Source organism: Calliphora vicina, chromosome 1 (genome assembly GCF_958450345.1).
Source record: "Calliphora vicina chromosome 1, idCalVici1.1, whole genome shotgun sequence".
Classification (NCBI taxonomy): domain Eukaryota; kingdom Metazoa; phylum Arthropoda; class Insecta; order Diptera; family Calliphoridae; genus Calliphora; species Calliphora vicina.
In genome coordinates this window covers 54,025,148-54,039,944 of record NC_088780.1, presented here as the reverse complement: position 1 = coordinate 54,039,944, position 14,797 = coordinate 54,025,148, and the positions used below count along the sequence as shown (strand labels likewise).

General features: G+C 29.6%; 1 protein-coding gene across 2 annotated transcripts in view; it reads right to left on the bottom strand.

Annotated features, from left to right (window-relative positions):
• The window catches only part of AdamTS-A (ADAM metallopeptidase with thrombospondin type 1 motif A), a 184,825-nt gene that overhangs the window by 104,328 nt on the left and 65,700 nt on the right, over positions 1 to 14,797 (bottom strand). The window contains exon 1 of one of the 2 annotated variants that reach the window (XM_065513662.1): positions 7,663 to 7,821. The exons of the other annotated variant lie outside the window; for it this stretch is intronic. Coding sequence (XP_065369734.1) covers positions 7,663 to 7,761 — 99 coding nt within the window. The 5' untranslated portion in view covers positions 7,762 to 7,821. Of the gene's footprint in view, positions 1 to 7,662; positions 7,822 to 14,797 lie in introns of those variants that run through there. 2 annotated transcript variants of the gene reach the window in all.

Here is a 14,797-nt window from a genome sequence, read left to right as displayed (position 1 = left end):
TGTAAAAACATTTCTCCACATAATTAATAATAACTCAAAAAAGGTTAGTCCCATGTTATTAAAATAAACATAGAAAAGTTGAGATAACCTTTAATCCGTTTATATATTGCATTTCAATCGGCTCAGTAGTTTCGGAGTTATATTAACAAATTGAAGCAAAAATATATTTTTTACGTAAAAATAAAAACTTTTTTGGTTTTAAAAAAAATCATGAAAAATCTAAAACGGCAGAAATAGTTTAGATTTTTTACTTTGTCGCAAAGCCACATGTAATAGAAACAAAATGAGATATCGTTCACAATAATCGATGGATTCCTTTCGAATTTATTCACACTTAAGTGAATTTGCTCATTTTCACTTAAAAAATATATTTTTTTCTTAAATTTGTCAATATATGTATGTAACTCCGAAACTACTGAGCCGATTAATATGCAATATATAAACGGATCAAAGGATATGTAAATTTAAATTTGTCTAAGTTTACTTTAATAATATCAGCTAACAGTTTTTAAATAATCATTAATCACAATCAGTCTCCACATCCATTTACAAGTATATAACCGATCAAAATCATCTCTTGGTGGCTAAGAGTGAATAGATTCGTATTGACGTGCTCTTTCAGAATCTATTGATATTAAAGAAATGATCTCAGCTCCACAGTTAACAGTTATTTTTCAACGTAAAAATAAAAGTTCGCATGAAGCACTTAAAAAAGGAGTTTTAAATAGCCGTCATAAAAAAACTCTTCTGAGGACTTTTATTTCTTCCGTCAGAAAAAAAACTCATTTGAGGAGTTTTATTTTTTCCGTGATAAAATAAAACTCTTTTCGATTATTTTCTACTTTAATAACTGTTGTAAAATAACTTTTTTGATAACGGTTATAAATGAGTTTAGTATTAAGTTTATGAAAGCGAAGTCAAATTGAGGTCGATCGAACGGAGTAGGAGTAACCAAATTAAAGTACAGATGGATGAAAGTTGTAGAATTATAGGACAATTAAAGTAAAATTTCAAGGTACAACATATAAATAATAGGGAAACTAACAAGAATAGAATGGAATTATAAAGAAATGCAATTTAATATAGAGATTCTATTTATTGATGTATCAAACATATCTGTAAATATTTTCGGGGCCTCAGAAAGGTTGATTTCAAGAGACAGCCGGAAATCGATCATTCCAAAAAAGGATGCAGAAGATTAAAAAAAATATATGTAATACAAACAGTACAATAAGCAAATATAGAATTCATAGGGTGAATCACTAGACAATTTAAGTTATATCCGGATTCAAACTGAAGAAATATTTTTATTGCTCGCAAGCAGCATTAAGCAAACATAATAATAGGAATCAGCATTAACCTAAATAAATCTTAATAATGAAATATTAACTTTTATAATTGCTCCTAAATATGCACATCAATCTTTAGTCTACAACTTTTTTTTTGTTAATTTATGGAAATTAAGAACAATTTATTAATACTAAAATAAAAAATTCAATTTCAAAGAAATTGTATGAATCTCATACTAAACTAAACCTATTAATTAAATAAATAAATTAAAGTTGAATAACTGCATTTTCGCAAACACTGCTACGCCTCTAGCACAACAAATATATATAATAAATATTTAAATTCGAAATTCTATATATCCACCCCATAATCAGCAACTACAAAAATTTAATCTTTTAAGTGACAAAATTTCTATAAAAAGTAATTTATCTTCTTGAGGCATTATTATTATATTTATTTGTTTATAAATTCATTTTTTTTTTCACAAAAAATATAAATTCATAGAAGTGTTTTAATTCTCCATAAAAAAAGGAATATTATAAATCACTAAATACATACATATGTATGTATTTCTATATGCAAATTAGAATGAAGAGAGAAACAAAAAAATTAAGTGAAATATTTCATTGTGAAAATTTTGATTAAGCGCATAATTGTTAGAAAAATATTTGCTAAATGACATTCATAGAATTTTAAACTAGACCATCAGTTTAAAAGTCAGCATACTCTGGCAGATGGGCGGTCAGTTGAGGGGATGTGAATAATAAAAGCAGACGTAGAGGAGGAACAAAATATGAACTGAAATTCTCTATAAATTAGAATTAGATACTTAAGTATTTGTCTTGTGTGGTGCACCCACATGTGGTATTAAGTAGATGTTGGACGAAAAAATATATTTATTGTCCAATGACATTTATTAAATAATTTTTAAGAATGTTGAAATAGATAGAGAAACAAATTATATTAGGGTTGTATGAAAATTATGGAATAATTTTAGAAGATTTTTTATACCAATTTTATAGATTGAGTAGATTGAATGAAATATGATTGAATAAATGAGATCTCGATTGATTCTGTAGAGCATAAATACAATACCTGCAATACAATGTGTTACGATATTATTGAACCTGTCCCCGACGTACTAAACGTCTGTCAACAATATCTTACATTTGTGGTAGATTGGCCAGTGGCCCCCACAACACACTGTGGAGTACCTTTTAAAGAAAGTACCTTTTATAGAAAGTACCTGTTAAAGAAAGTACCTCTTATAGAAAGTACCTGTTAAAGAAAGTACCTTATAAAGAAAGTGCCTTTTAAACAAAGTACCTTTTAAAGAAAGTGCCTTTTAAAGAAAGTACATTTTATAGAAAGTACCTTTTAAAGAAGTTACCTTTTAAAGAAAGTACCTTTTAGAGAAAGCAACCTTTAAAGGAAGTACATTTTAAAGAAAGTACCTTTTAGAGAAAGTACCTGTTAAAGAAAGTACCTTTTAAAGGACGTGCCTTTTAAAGAAAATACATTTTAAAGAAAGTGCCTTTAAAGAAAGTACCTTTTAAAGAAAGTACCTTTTATAGAAAGTACTTTTAAAAGAAAGTACCCTTTAAAGAAAGTACCTTTTAAAGAAAGTACCTTCTAAAGAAAGAACCTATTAAAGAAAGTACCTTTTAAAGAAAGTACCTTTCAAAAAAAGTACCTTTTAAAGAAAGTACCTTTTAAAAAAGTACCTTTTAAAGAAAGTACCTTTTAAAGAAAGCTACTTTTGAAGGAAATACTTCCAGCTTCATATAACGAATATTTGAAAACATTTTTGTTTCACATTCGCACCCAACCCTCGCATTGCAACATCCACATAATAAACCAAAATCAAGAACATTAAATGACATAAAACACCAAAGCGTGAACAATTAACACAATATAATTCAACAACAGGAATTTAATAAATATATATGTATTTGCGAAAAAAAGCAACTATTGATGGACAATAAAAAGGAATTAAATCTAAACGCATACATCACATGGACACACACTCAATAACAATAAATAATTAAATGAAATACAAATAAATACTAATTCAATGCCACAATTACCCGTGGATACGAACACGAGTACATCGTAAATAAACATTTGCCCATTTCTGGATACGACTACATATTTATAGCCTCATAAATATGTTGGTTGAGATGGGATGTTGGTTTAGATTTCTTGGAATATAATTTATAGATCAAACAGATAGATCTTCTCTCTATATCATGATTAAATTGCTTAAGTGTTATGCAAATAGTTTTGGAAGTTACTGTTTAGTGTTTAAAAGTTGGCATATTTCAGGCAATTTATAAACTAGGATGACCAAAGATTGACTAATATTTCAAAATATAAAAATTTTATGTTTTTATTTAAGAAGTTTTTTCATTAATTTATATTTTATTTATTTGTATAAAAATGCATCTCTCTAGCAACATACCAAAGTTGTATATTTTTGTATGTTAATAATATCTCATTCGGCGAAACTTCCTCAATCCAGGTTCAATCAAGGTTCAAGTAATAAACTTACTTTAAGACCAAATGCTAATTTCTTTATTTATCATAAGTATATTTTAGGAACCATCATAGTGTTGACAAGGGCGTGACCCAGTAAAAAATTTAACATGTGTTGAAATTGAAATGATTATGTCACCCCCTGCAGAGTGTTAGAAATTAATAGCAACAATAAACTAAATAATACACACAGACATAAAAGTACAATTAAATTTTCAAAATAAATTTTGAATTAGAAACTAAAAGCAAAAAGAATTCCAGAATTAGAATGCAAGTTGTGGCAGTAAATTAAAAATTGTGCTAATAAATTTTATCTTTTTTTTAAAAATAAATGTTAATGATAATTTTAATTAATGGCATTTTACTTATGTGTTTTACCTAGAAAGCACAGCAGATTTATGTGTTTTTGCCTTAACAGTCGACATGATCGTAGAAATGTTAATAAAAATTGTGTTCCAGCGAAATGTGTGTTGCATTTTAAACTGCGAATGAATGATTTTTGATACATTGTTTTAGAGGTAAATGCCATCATTTTCCTTGTATGACAATATAGAAGTTAAAATTTGTACTCTAGCTGAAATTCTTTTAATTTAAGATTTACATAGGTACAAAATTCAATATTCTTATAATAAAGAACACACATTATTAGCATACTTTTAGGTAAATCATGTAACAGAACGAAGGATTTTTTTAAGATTACATATGTGACGAGAAATGAAAGCGATAAGAAAAGCTGGACATTTTTATTAGCCTCAATGATTCCATCTTGAAATGAAAGTTGACTAGTGGACAAATAAAATCGCTGAATCATTTTGTAGGGTTGGTTCGAATTTAGGTAGTTTATTCTCTGAGAATTGTCGTTGTCAAAAATGCAGTAGGAAAAAAATATACAAACAATAATAGACCAAAATTACTAACAAATGGTAAAATATCGGAAAATCCGTTAATACACTAAATGTCTTTTAATGGAGTAATATTTATAATGAAAAATATATATTAATATCTATATATCCCGTAGTAAACTAAAATTACGAAAATTCTGAGATCAATTTCGAAAAAAAAATTGGGAAACTTTTCATTAAACAAATTGTCCCGATCTAGTAATTTTCGATCTTTAGTAATGAATTGAAGACTTTATGAAAATAATTGTTTCTGATGGTTCCCGTATTCATTTCATGAACAAACATAGTTTTATATTCCAAAAAATAATGTTTCAGAATTCAATTAGAACCGAAGATCCCCAGAGTATTATGATATTTACTATTATTATCAATTATTCGAGTTTTATTTTAATAGAATAAAAGTTTAAAATTTATCAATTCATTTTTTAAACTGCCTCGATTATTCAAAAGAACAACGAGTATAAAATATTATTCAAACAATTTAATAAAATATATTCGGACCGGCAATGGAAAAATATTTTTAACACGAGTTTTTTTTTAAATTTTACCATAACATTTTTTTACCCATATTTTTTTCTACGTGGGACTATTTCCGATATATTGATGTATCAATCATATATGCGAGTTATATGGTGACTTTGAAAAGTTGATTTCAACATACAAACGGACATGGCTATGCTGACTCCGCTATCTATAACGATCCAGAGTATATATAGGGTCACAAATGAAAACATTTATTTTGATGTATATCCCACTCGCATCCCATTACGAGACCAAAAAGCTCTTAAAGGAATAGACCTAAACTTTCTTTTGAGCGAAAAAAAAATAAAAATAAAAAAAGTCCCATTTTGAAAAAAAAGTCAAAAATTCTGTGTCTTGAGTTACTAAAGATTTATTTTGATATATATCCCACTTGCATCCCACTAAGCGATCAAAAGACTCTTAAAGGACCTAAGCTTTCTTTTGAGCAAAAACATTAAAAAAGGGCCTATTTTGGAAAAAAGTTAGATTTTGCAAAAAAAAAGTCCAAAATTTTATGTCTTGATTTACAAAATATTTATTTTGATAGATATCCCACCGCATCCGACTAAGCGATCAAAAAAGTCTTCAAGGAAAAGACCTAGTTTTTATTTTGAGTAAAAAAAAAATTAAAAAATCGGTCCATTTTTAAAAAATAGTCAAAAATTGTATGTTTTGAGTTACAAAAAATTTATTTTGATAGATCTCGAACTCGCTTCCCACTAAGCGACCAAATAGTTCTTCAAGGAAAATATCTAAGCTTTATTTTAAGAAAAAAAATCCCGTTTTGAAAAAAAAAAGTCAAAAAAGTTTTTGATTTCGTAAAAAAAAATTTTTAAACATTTGGGACACATTTGCTAAGAGCTATAGCTAATAAGCCACATGGATGAGAAAAAACACATATTTGGTCAAAATGTAAAATTTTGACCCCCTCTAACTAAGAGAGTTCTTGACTGATCTGTTGAAAAATTGTGTCTTATGACGCCTTGCACAGTGGCGCCATAAGTTTTGAATTAAATGAGATAATCAAAAACTTTAAAAAGCATGTGATAGATAATTGATCAACCTATGAAAATGGTTCTACGCCTTTCAGGTGCCCACTTATGGGTTAACAAAGTTTAAATTTGTGGAAAAATCAATTTTATATTTTTTTTTAAAATTTATGTTTCTTTTTAAAGGCTTTTATGATTTAAAATTATTCGAGAAAAGATTAAAAAAAAAAAAATTTTTAAGAAATTTTTTTGCTGGTATTTCACGGTCATATGTCATTTTTGGAACCATGTCTTTTTTCAAAATTTTTCCTCTAGCAAAAAATGGGACAAGGACTTATTTGGAAATTATCGTAAATATAGAAATTGATATTTTTTTTTTATTTTCCATCAAACTTGAGAAATATTGAAAAAATTGATAGTTGGTAAATATCGATTTGCATGGACAAATATAAAGCAAACAGTACAAGATGCTTTTATTCTTTTCTTAATAAATAGATCTATCAATAGAATTAAAAATAATGGCAATCCGTTACATAGTTTTCGATATATTGTATCTGAAAGCGGACCAAATTACCTAAAAATGGTCTGTTTTTTTGAAAACTGAAAATCAGTCAACTTTGGGCTATACCTTTTGAACCAAAAATTTCTGATTGTAATAAGACTAGCATATTTGAAATCGTTGGACAATTTACTGTAAAATAGATTTATTCAATATTTTTTCAGGAGCACATGAAATTTTGGATTTTTGCAACCTCACTTGTTCTACGAGCGCCACTGTGCCTTGTTGCAAATTTCATCCCGATGGGAAGACATCGAATTTTAAAATTGGTTCACTTGACATGATATCTCCCATATATATGATATGTATATTGTAGCTTTGTTCCACGATTTCACAATGGATCGATAAGTCCTACAAGATGCTGACTTCTTCGTAACCTTAAGTTATCAGGACTTAACAATTTCGTGCAGAATAACAGTTCGTATGATTGATTGATTTTGTTAAATAAATTCATAAACTTTTTTATTGTTATACACTTCAGAATGAGTCGTAATTTGTACAATTCTATATGCAAATGTTGAATCCTTATAAATAGGAAAGATGTCCATCAGTCGAAAATTTTTGAATTGAAAATCACCAAAATCGATTCATTAACGTCTGAGATACAGAAGATTAAATCATGACCCTAAAAGGAAGAGAATTTATACTACACTTATTGTATCCTAGTTTTAACTCTATGAATTTGATTCTGTCTCGAATTGTATACTTAAAGACGAACATTTTTGATAATATTTACAGCTATGTATATTCACGAACGATTAACAATATTAACAATAGTTTACTATATGAATTTGTATAAAAAATGTGCGTAGTAAACCATTGTTAACTTGCTAGTAAATATTATTTGAAAAATTAAATAAATTACCTTTGTTAATTCCTTGGGTGTTTTATATCCATAATTTGTAGAGGAAGATTTATGCTTAACAGCAGCATCTTTAAATTTATTAAATTTTATTTTAGTCATTTTTGAATATATATTTTTTCAAAACACTTTTATAATTTTTTCTATGAATTTTATGACTTTGCAATACTTTTTATGCTACTTAAACTTTGATCACTTTTATTTCCTAAATATTCTTTTGTTGTATGTACTATTTCAATATTTTCTTTGTGTAAATTTGTATAGATTTTTCTTTTTATTAATTGTATTTTTTTAGCCGTTGAAAAACACTTATCAATCATATAAATTTCCACCTTTCATAAATTGAACATTAAACATCATAATCAGCATTAACTTAATGATCACAAAAATTAAAAAAAACTGAAGATTAAATAAAAATTATTCACAAATTATTATACAATAAATACTGTATACTTTTAAAATTAATTAAGCCTTAAGTTCACTGTCCGTTATATTAATAGGCTTTAAAATTTTTAAATATTTTTTTGTTTCATTTTTTAAAACAACTAAAATATTTGTCTCAACATCAAAAGGAAAAATATTTAAAATTTTTTTTGTTTTAAAGAATTTCTGCTTTTAAAAACTCATTTATAAAAATTTGATTTTAAGGAATTTTCGTTTGTTGTTTTTGTTTTCTTGAAGAATTTTTCTACTTGTGGCGCTTAAATTTTTAAGGAATGAAGAAGAAAGATTTTGCAACACACACAGCACAAACAATTGACTATGATCACTTGCTAAATTCGAACTGAATGTCTTGCGATCAGCAGCCAGCAAGCAACAAGACAACATGTTGTTGGTCGATCAGTTGGTAGGTTGGTTGTTTGTTTGTTTGAGTAGATGAGTTGAGATGAGAATGTTGGTTTGCAGAGGCAACAGCAGTGGTTATGATTTTTTTTTGGTTTGTTTGTTTTTGGTTGCATGTAAAATGTACTTGTTGCTACAATATTTTTCTCTTGTAACAAATTCAAGTTGCCCGAACAACTGATACTGCACTTATGAATTGTGCCTGTTCAGTCAGTCAGCCACTCACTCTACAAATAACGCGTCTTTACATCGTTTCCATGTGAATCTTCTGCTTTTTTGTAGATGTTGTTGTTGTTTGTTTCAGCATGTCTTTTTTAAACGAATGCGACGGGAACGTTGTCGGATCTGGTCTGGTGTTGTTCTTTGTGTAAAAAATGTATTTTTATTTTGTTGTTTAGCAAAAGGTATGAAACGAGAGTGTAAAACACCACTGCTGCAGTTGTTCAGAGTGCAGCAACAAAAGCAAAACTGTTCATACACATCTACATTTTTATGCACTTTGGCACACATACTTTTACAGTGTAGTGTACAGAGTATAAAAAACGGACATTACTTGGAGGTTGTTGTAAAGTTTTTTTCTTTTGTTTCACTTTACAGGACACAGTGGTTTGCTGGGAATAAGAGTGAAAATTTTCATTTAAAAAATTAGTAGACATTAGAATTAGAGAATTCTTGAATGGAAATCCAAACACTATAACCCCTAATGTTTCCATTTGTGGGGATAGGTTGAAGTGGGACCTTCTAAATACCCGGGTCCCGGTAGTATCACTCCGGCTTATCTGCAACATAACCAGTCCTGATTATGCCCTGCCTTATTCGACTATATACGGCCTGTCTCGAACGGTTTTATATTCCAAAACAAAGGATTACAGACCTAATAGTCTATCTTTTTTAAAATTCTCGAGGGTGATTGATTTTTTCTGAGTCACATTGAGAGGACTTGGATTTCTTGGATATGGAGGAATATCTCATGAACCCCTGGAAATCCATTTGAAACTAACTAATCTAAATCATTTGAAACTAACCTTATCCGATAGCTAAAAAATATCTGTCAGTTATTCTCGTTTCAAATCTCTCCTGGTAGGATCTTACTAACATCGGAACGAATAATCACAGGTGGTATAAACACCACATGATCTAAGACTCCACATAACCTCGTTGACATTAAGGCTAATATCTCTCTCTCTTGGTAGCTTCAGCACTGTCAGACCGTTTCACGTCAGGGGCTTTTATGAGTTTATCATAGATGGACGAACTGCAAACTGGTTGAGGTTATACCGAATATGCTGTTGCCCAGAAATGGTATATAAATATTTAAACGAGATAGCGAAACATTCTATAGTTGGACTTAAGTTAACCCTAAAAACAGAGAATAACAGTCGTAGATCTGCCACACATACTTTTGGACTACCTGTTCGGTGTGCATTATTGAGGTTGTGATCATGAAAAAGAAGAAGAGAAGACAGTAGGATACCTCCTCTGCCACATTCCGGCCGTGTCTTAACAGAGATTATTAATGCTAGTCGACTCTTTCTTATCAGACCTGACGAGACTGAAGTCAGAAGGTTGGACAATTTAACACATTGACTGCCAAGGCACTTTCACCAAATAAGATGCTGGGGGCCACAGCATTTTCTTTGCGTAATCTCTTCGAAAACGTCAATATTGGAATTTAGGCTACTATCAGTAACCGCATAGTGCAGTGTCACACATATGTGTCCGACGTGGCAGTCAATGTGTTAATAGGAAAATTAGAATTAGGAAAATTAGGAAAATGCATTCCTGGTTTTTGTAACATATTATCCCGGAGTCTCAACAGGACCCACATATGTTACCCCATAGAGCTAACTGCATGTTTAAACTGACATAACCTAAAATCTTTTTTTAAGTTGTGTTCCTATTTTTGGTTGTAAGTAGACTACAGGTGGTATGTGTAATATTTTTCTGAACACATGTATTAATTTGCAATACGAACTGATCTTAATAAACTATGAAACACATATATTATTGGTTTTGCAGTACTTTTAGAATATAAATAATTTCTGTATCCTTTTTGCAAAAAAATAATTTTACCTGTTCACATTTGATCATACCTTTCATACAATTTATTAGTTTTTTTTCACTTTTAACCACAGTGCCCCTTGAAAACAAAGACAACAAAGACCAGAACTTTTACACAGTGTATTGTTTGTGTTGTCGTTGCTTTTTTTATTAAGTATTTACATTTTGAAGATCAAAAGACACTCTTTTTTCCACTTTTCTCAAAAAAACAAAAAAAATATGAGAAAAAAGTCACTAATATCCAGTTATAAAAGAGGCAACTTTTTCTTACACAAACAATGATGAAGATGCTGGTTGATCTGCATCATCATGACGACGATCATCTGAAGAAACAGTATGAGTACAACTTAAAGTGACTACTTGACAGACATGGTTGAAGATGATGGAAATGATGATGACGATGTTGTGGATGATGATGATAGAGCTTTAGTTACAAGCAGCAGGCAACCTACACACGGGCAATATTTTAAAAATATCTTTGTTTTTTTGGCGAAAAAATATAAAAAAATCACAGAATATTAAATTTAAAACAGGCTGCAATGAAATTCACTGCTTAAGGAGGACTGACTGTTTGATAGACACAGTCAGTCATTTTATATGATTGACTTTTTGGTCTTTGACGGGAATTTATTATGTACACATGAAATGAAATTGAAAAAAAAAATATATGAATGATTTGAACACACCAAAAAAAAAAACAACACTGAAATTTTTCTTAATCCTTTATATGATTTTACTTCATTGTTACACTGATCAGCTAGGAAAAAAATAAATTTTTATAAATTATTTTTCAAAACAACAAAGGGCAAAAAAGAATTGCATTCACTTGACTAGTTTTTTTTTTTATTTATTTAAATTTTAATTTTATTATTTACAACGCAAATCCGTAAACCTTTTACCGACGATCGTAAACCTTTTAACGATTTTAATCTTTCACGGCGACCAAAGCAAAGTTTCTGAGTTTTATTTTTTGTTATTGTATGATTGTTTTTTTTAAATAAATAAATGTTGCTACGATGTTGCTATTTGTCTGGCGTTGAAGTAAATGTTGCTCCTTCATAGAAAATGTTTAGCTTGAGCTGAAAATATGGAAATAAATAAATAAAAAAACACAAATTTGTTGTATTTTTTTTTTTGTTTATTTTCTTGCTGCTGCTTTTTCTATATTGCTGCCTCATCTCCATAATGTTGTTGTTGGTGTTCTTTAACACTAGAGCATAAAACAAGTCTTGTTCTACTTCTCTGTTATGATGGTGATGATGAGTTTAAAATGTTGTTCATGTTGTTACTGTTTATGTATGCAGATGACGATGAAATTTTTTTTTATGTTTTGGATTGATTGTTTTTTTTTTGTTTTTGCTTAAGATCCCTGATAAACATACATTCATACAATAATGTTAATTTGTTAATGTTTGTTATTGTTGTTTTTGTAATTGGCACGAGTTAAATATCTCCCCCACCACCATCAACGCCATCTTTACAATCATTCTCTTGTAGTATTTTTTTTTCTCAAACAAAACATAAATAACAACAACAACAATATTGCTAACATAACACTAACATAATGTATGTATGTTTGGATGTATGTATGTAATGTATCCCCTTTTTGTTTTGTTTTTCTTTTTATGGGGACTCTCAGCTGTTGCTTCGCCATTACTGGACGCCCTCTTCACACCACACTGCAAAACAGCAACAATAACAACAGCTAACATCTGTATCATTATATACGAGTAAATTGTAGTTGTTATTGTTTTATTTATTTTTTTATTATTGATAAAATGACGTTGATCATATGGTCTGGCCACTGTTCATTGGATTCACAGTAATAAAATATAATAATTATTAATAATTAACAGCGAAATCTTTGTTAGATTAAGAAATTATAGTGTTTTTGTTTTGTAGTGTGCTGCCCTTCATCCCATCAGTAGAATTTCTTTGGAAATTTTGTTAATAAATAAAGCAAGGAATTAATAGAAAAAATAGATTAAATTATTTTTAATTACAAGGGAGTGAACTTTAAAATAAATGTATGTACACTACTGTTCATATGTATACAAGAGCAGTAGAGTGTTAATTCTTTAGGGGCCCTATAAAATCACAGTGAAAAGAAAGTTTTTTTTAAACAAATTGTATTAAATTTCGTTATTTAAATATAGCGGAATGGTAGTCTAACAGAATTATATTTTTTAAAATATGGGACATTTCATATCAAGTGAACCAACATTCGAAATCGATGTCTTCCGATCCGGTGGAATTAACCAAAAAAAATTTTGGAAAGAAGAGCTTATATTGGAAAAAAGTTCGATTTTGCAAAAAAAAAAGTCAAAAATTTTATGTTTTGAGTTACAAAATTTGATAGATATACCACTCGCATCCCACTAAGCGACCAAATAGGTGTTCAAAGAAATTTTATTTTAAGAAAAAAAGCTCCCATTTTAAAAAAAAAGTCAAAAAAGTTTTTGATTTCCGAAAAAATATTAAATTTTTTTTATTTTTTTTTTAAATATTTTTTTTCGAAAGATTGAAGAAAAAGCTATCTAAGCTATTTGCTACACATTTTGCTACAAACAATAGGTAATAAGATACATGGATAAGAAAAAACACCTGCTTGGCCAAAATGTCAAATTTTGACTCCCTCGAGAACTCTCTGAGTTAGAGTTCTCGATCGATCTTGTTGAAAAATTGTGTCTGAGTACTAACCTTGGTGAAAATTTCATCCCAATCGGAAGACATCGATTACAAAAGTTGGTTCACTTGACATGAAATGCCCCATATATTAAAGTCAAACATCGGTTAGACAATTTTATATTTATTAAAAATTCCCCCTACCATTTTGTGTACCACGCCATATAAAAAGAAAAAGCCGCCAAAGTTTTACTCGTTTTGGGAAATTTAATAGTGCAAGATTATGTTCACCTTTTCGAAATTCATAAAAGTTATTATATGAATTTGTCTTATAGTTTTTTCAATACTGCATTATTTTAGTGTGAGGCTCAGTTTTAAAAAAACAAACTCTGAATATTCCCAGCAGTTCTAGGAGACAGTTGCGAACTAGTGATTTTTCTCATCATTTAGGGTGGGAACTAGTTACATCAATAGCTACGTGACTAGTTGACTATAGCTACGTGACTAATTGACTTCAAATAGTAAGCTAAACAATCCAATAAATGATTGCTTGTAAACAAACCTTCCTCCGACAACTCTTCAATAGATTGCTTTTGGTGAGTAAAATAAAGTGCAGTACAAAAAAAGTTTGAAGTGACTTCACCATAGGTTACTAAGAGACACTAAAGTGAATATTGACTTCATGCTATGTTATATGGGATATCAGTATACTTGGAATGATCTAGCACTATAAAATTTCCTACAATCTTTAACATTATTCCTGTATTTTCTTTTACATGCGCCAGGGAAACATGTAAAGAACACTATTAATATTTGGAAAATTTTCCAACTGATTTTTGATTTTGATATTTTTACAGAAAGATAATTGGTATAGATTAAAATTTTGTTGTAATTAATTCCGAAAATTATTGGTTGTATGACTTAAAAATGCGATATTTACAATAGTTGGCGTATCTTCTGAACGCGCTTTTTGTTATAAATAACTTCTATGTCATTTGTCTTAGTTTGTGGCAACAAAGTCTTAGTTTGTGGCAACAAAGCGTCACATGCCGGAAGTTTTGATTTACTTCTTTAATTTGAAAAAGTGCCCATAAGGCACACCGATTACTCCCCAAAGGTTATGGTGAATGCGTTTCATCGGATTCAACGTGCGGTTCAGTAGTGGTGATTTTGATACGGAAGACAAAGATGGCTAAGGCCAGCCATAAAAGTTTGAAGACCAAATATTGGAGGCACTACTCCATGAAGATTGTTGTCAAACTCAACAAGAGCTTGCAAAATCATTGGGAGCTACTCAATCAGCAATTTCAAAATGTTTTCAAGCAGCAGGATTCATCCAAAAGCTGGGGAATTGGGTGCCATACGAATTGAAGCTGAGAGACCCATGGCGCTTTTTAATATAGATAATTCTCTATATTTGGTCGGACCAAAAGGGTCCTGTCTATTATGAGCTGCTAAAATCTGGTCAGACCATCACAGGCAAGCTGTACCGAACGCAACATATTCGTTCGAAGCGAGCATTGGCAGAAAAACGCCCAGAATATGCGGACATGACATGAAACCGTAATATTCCATCATGAAGTGCCTGAATTTAGCACTTTAACTCAAT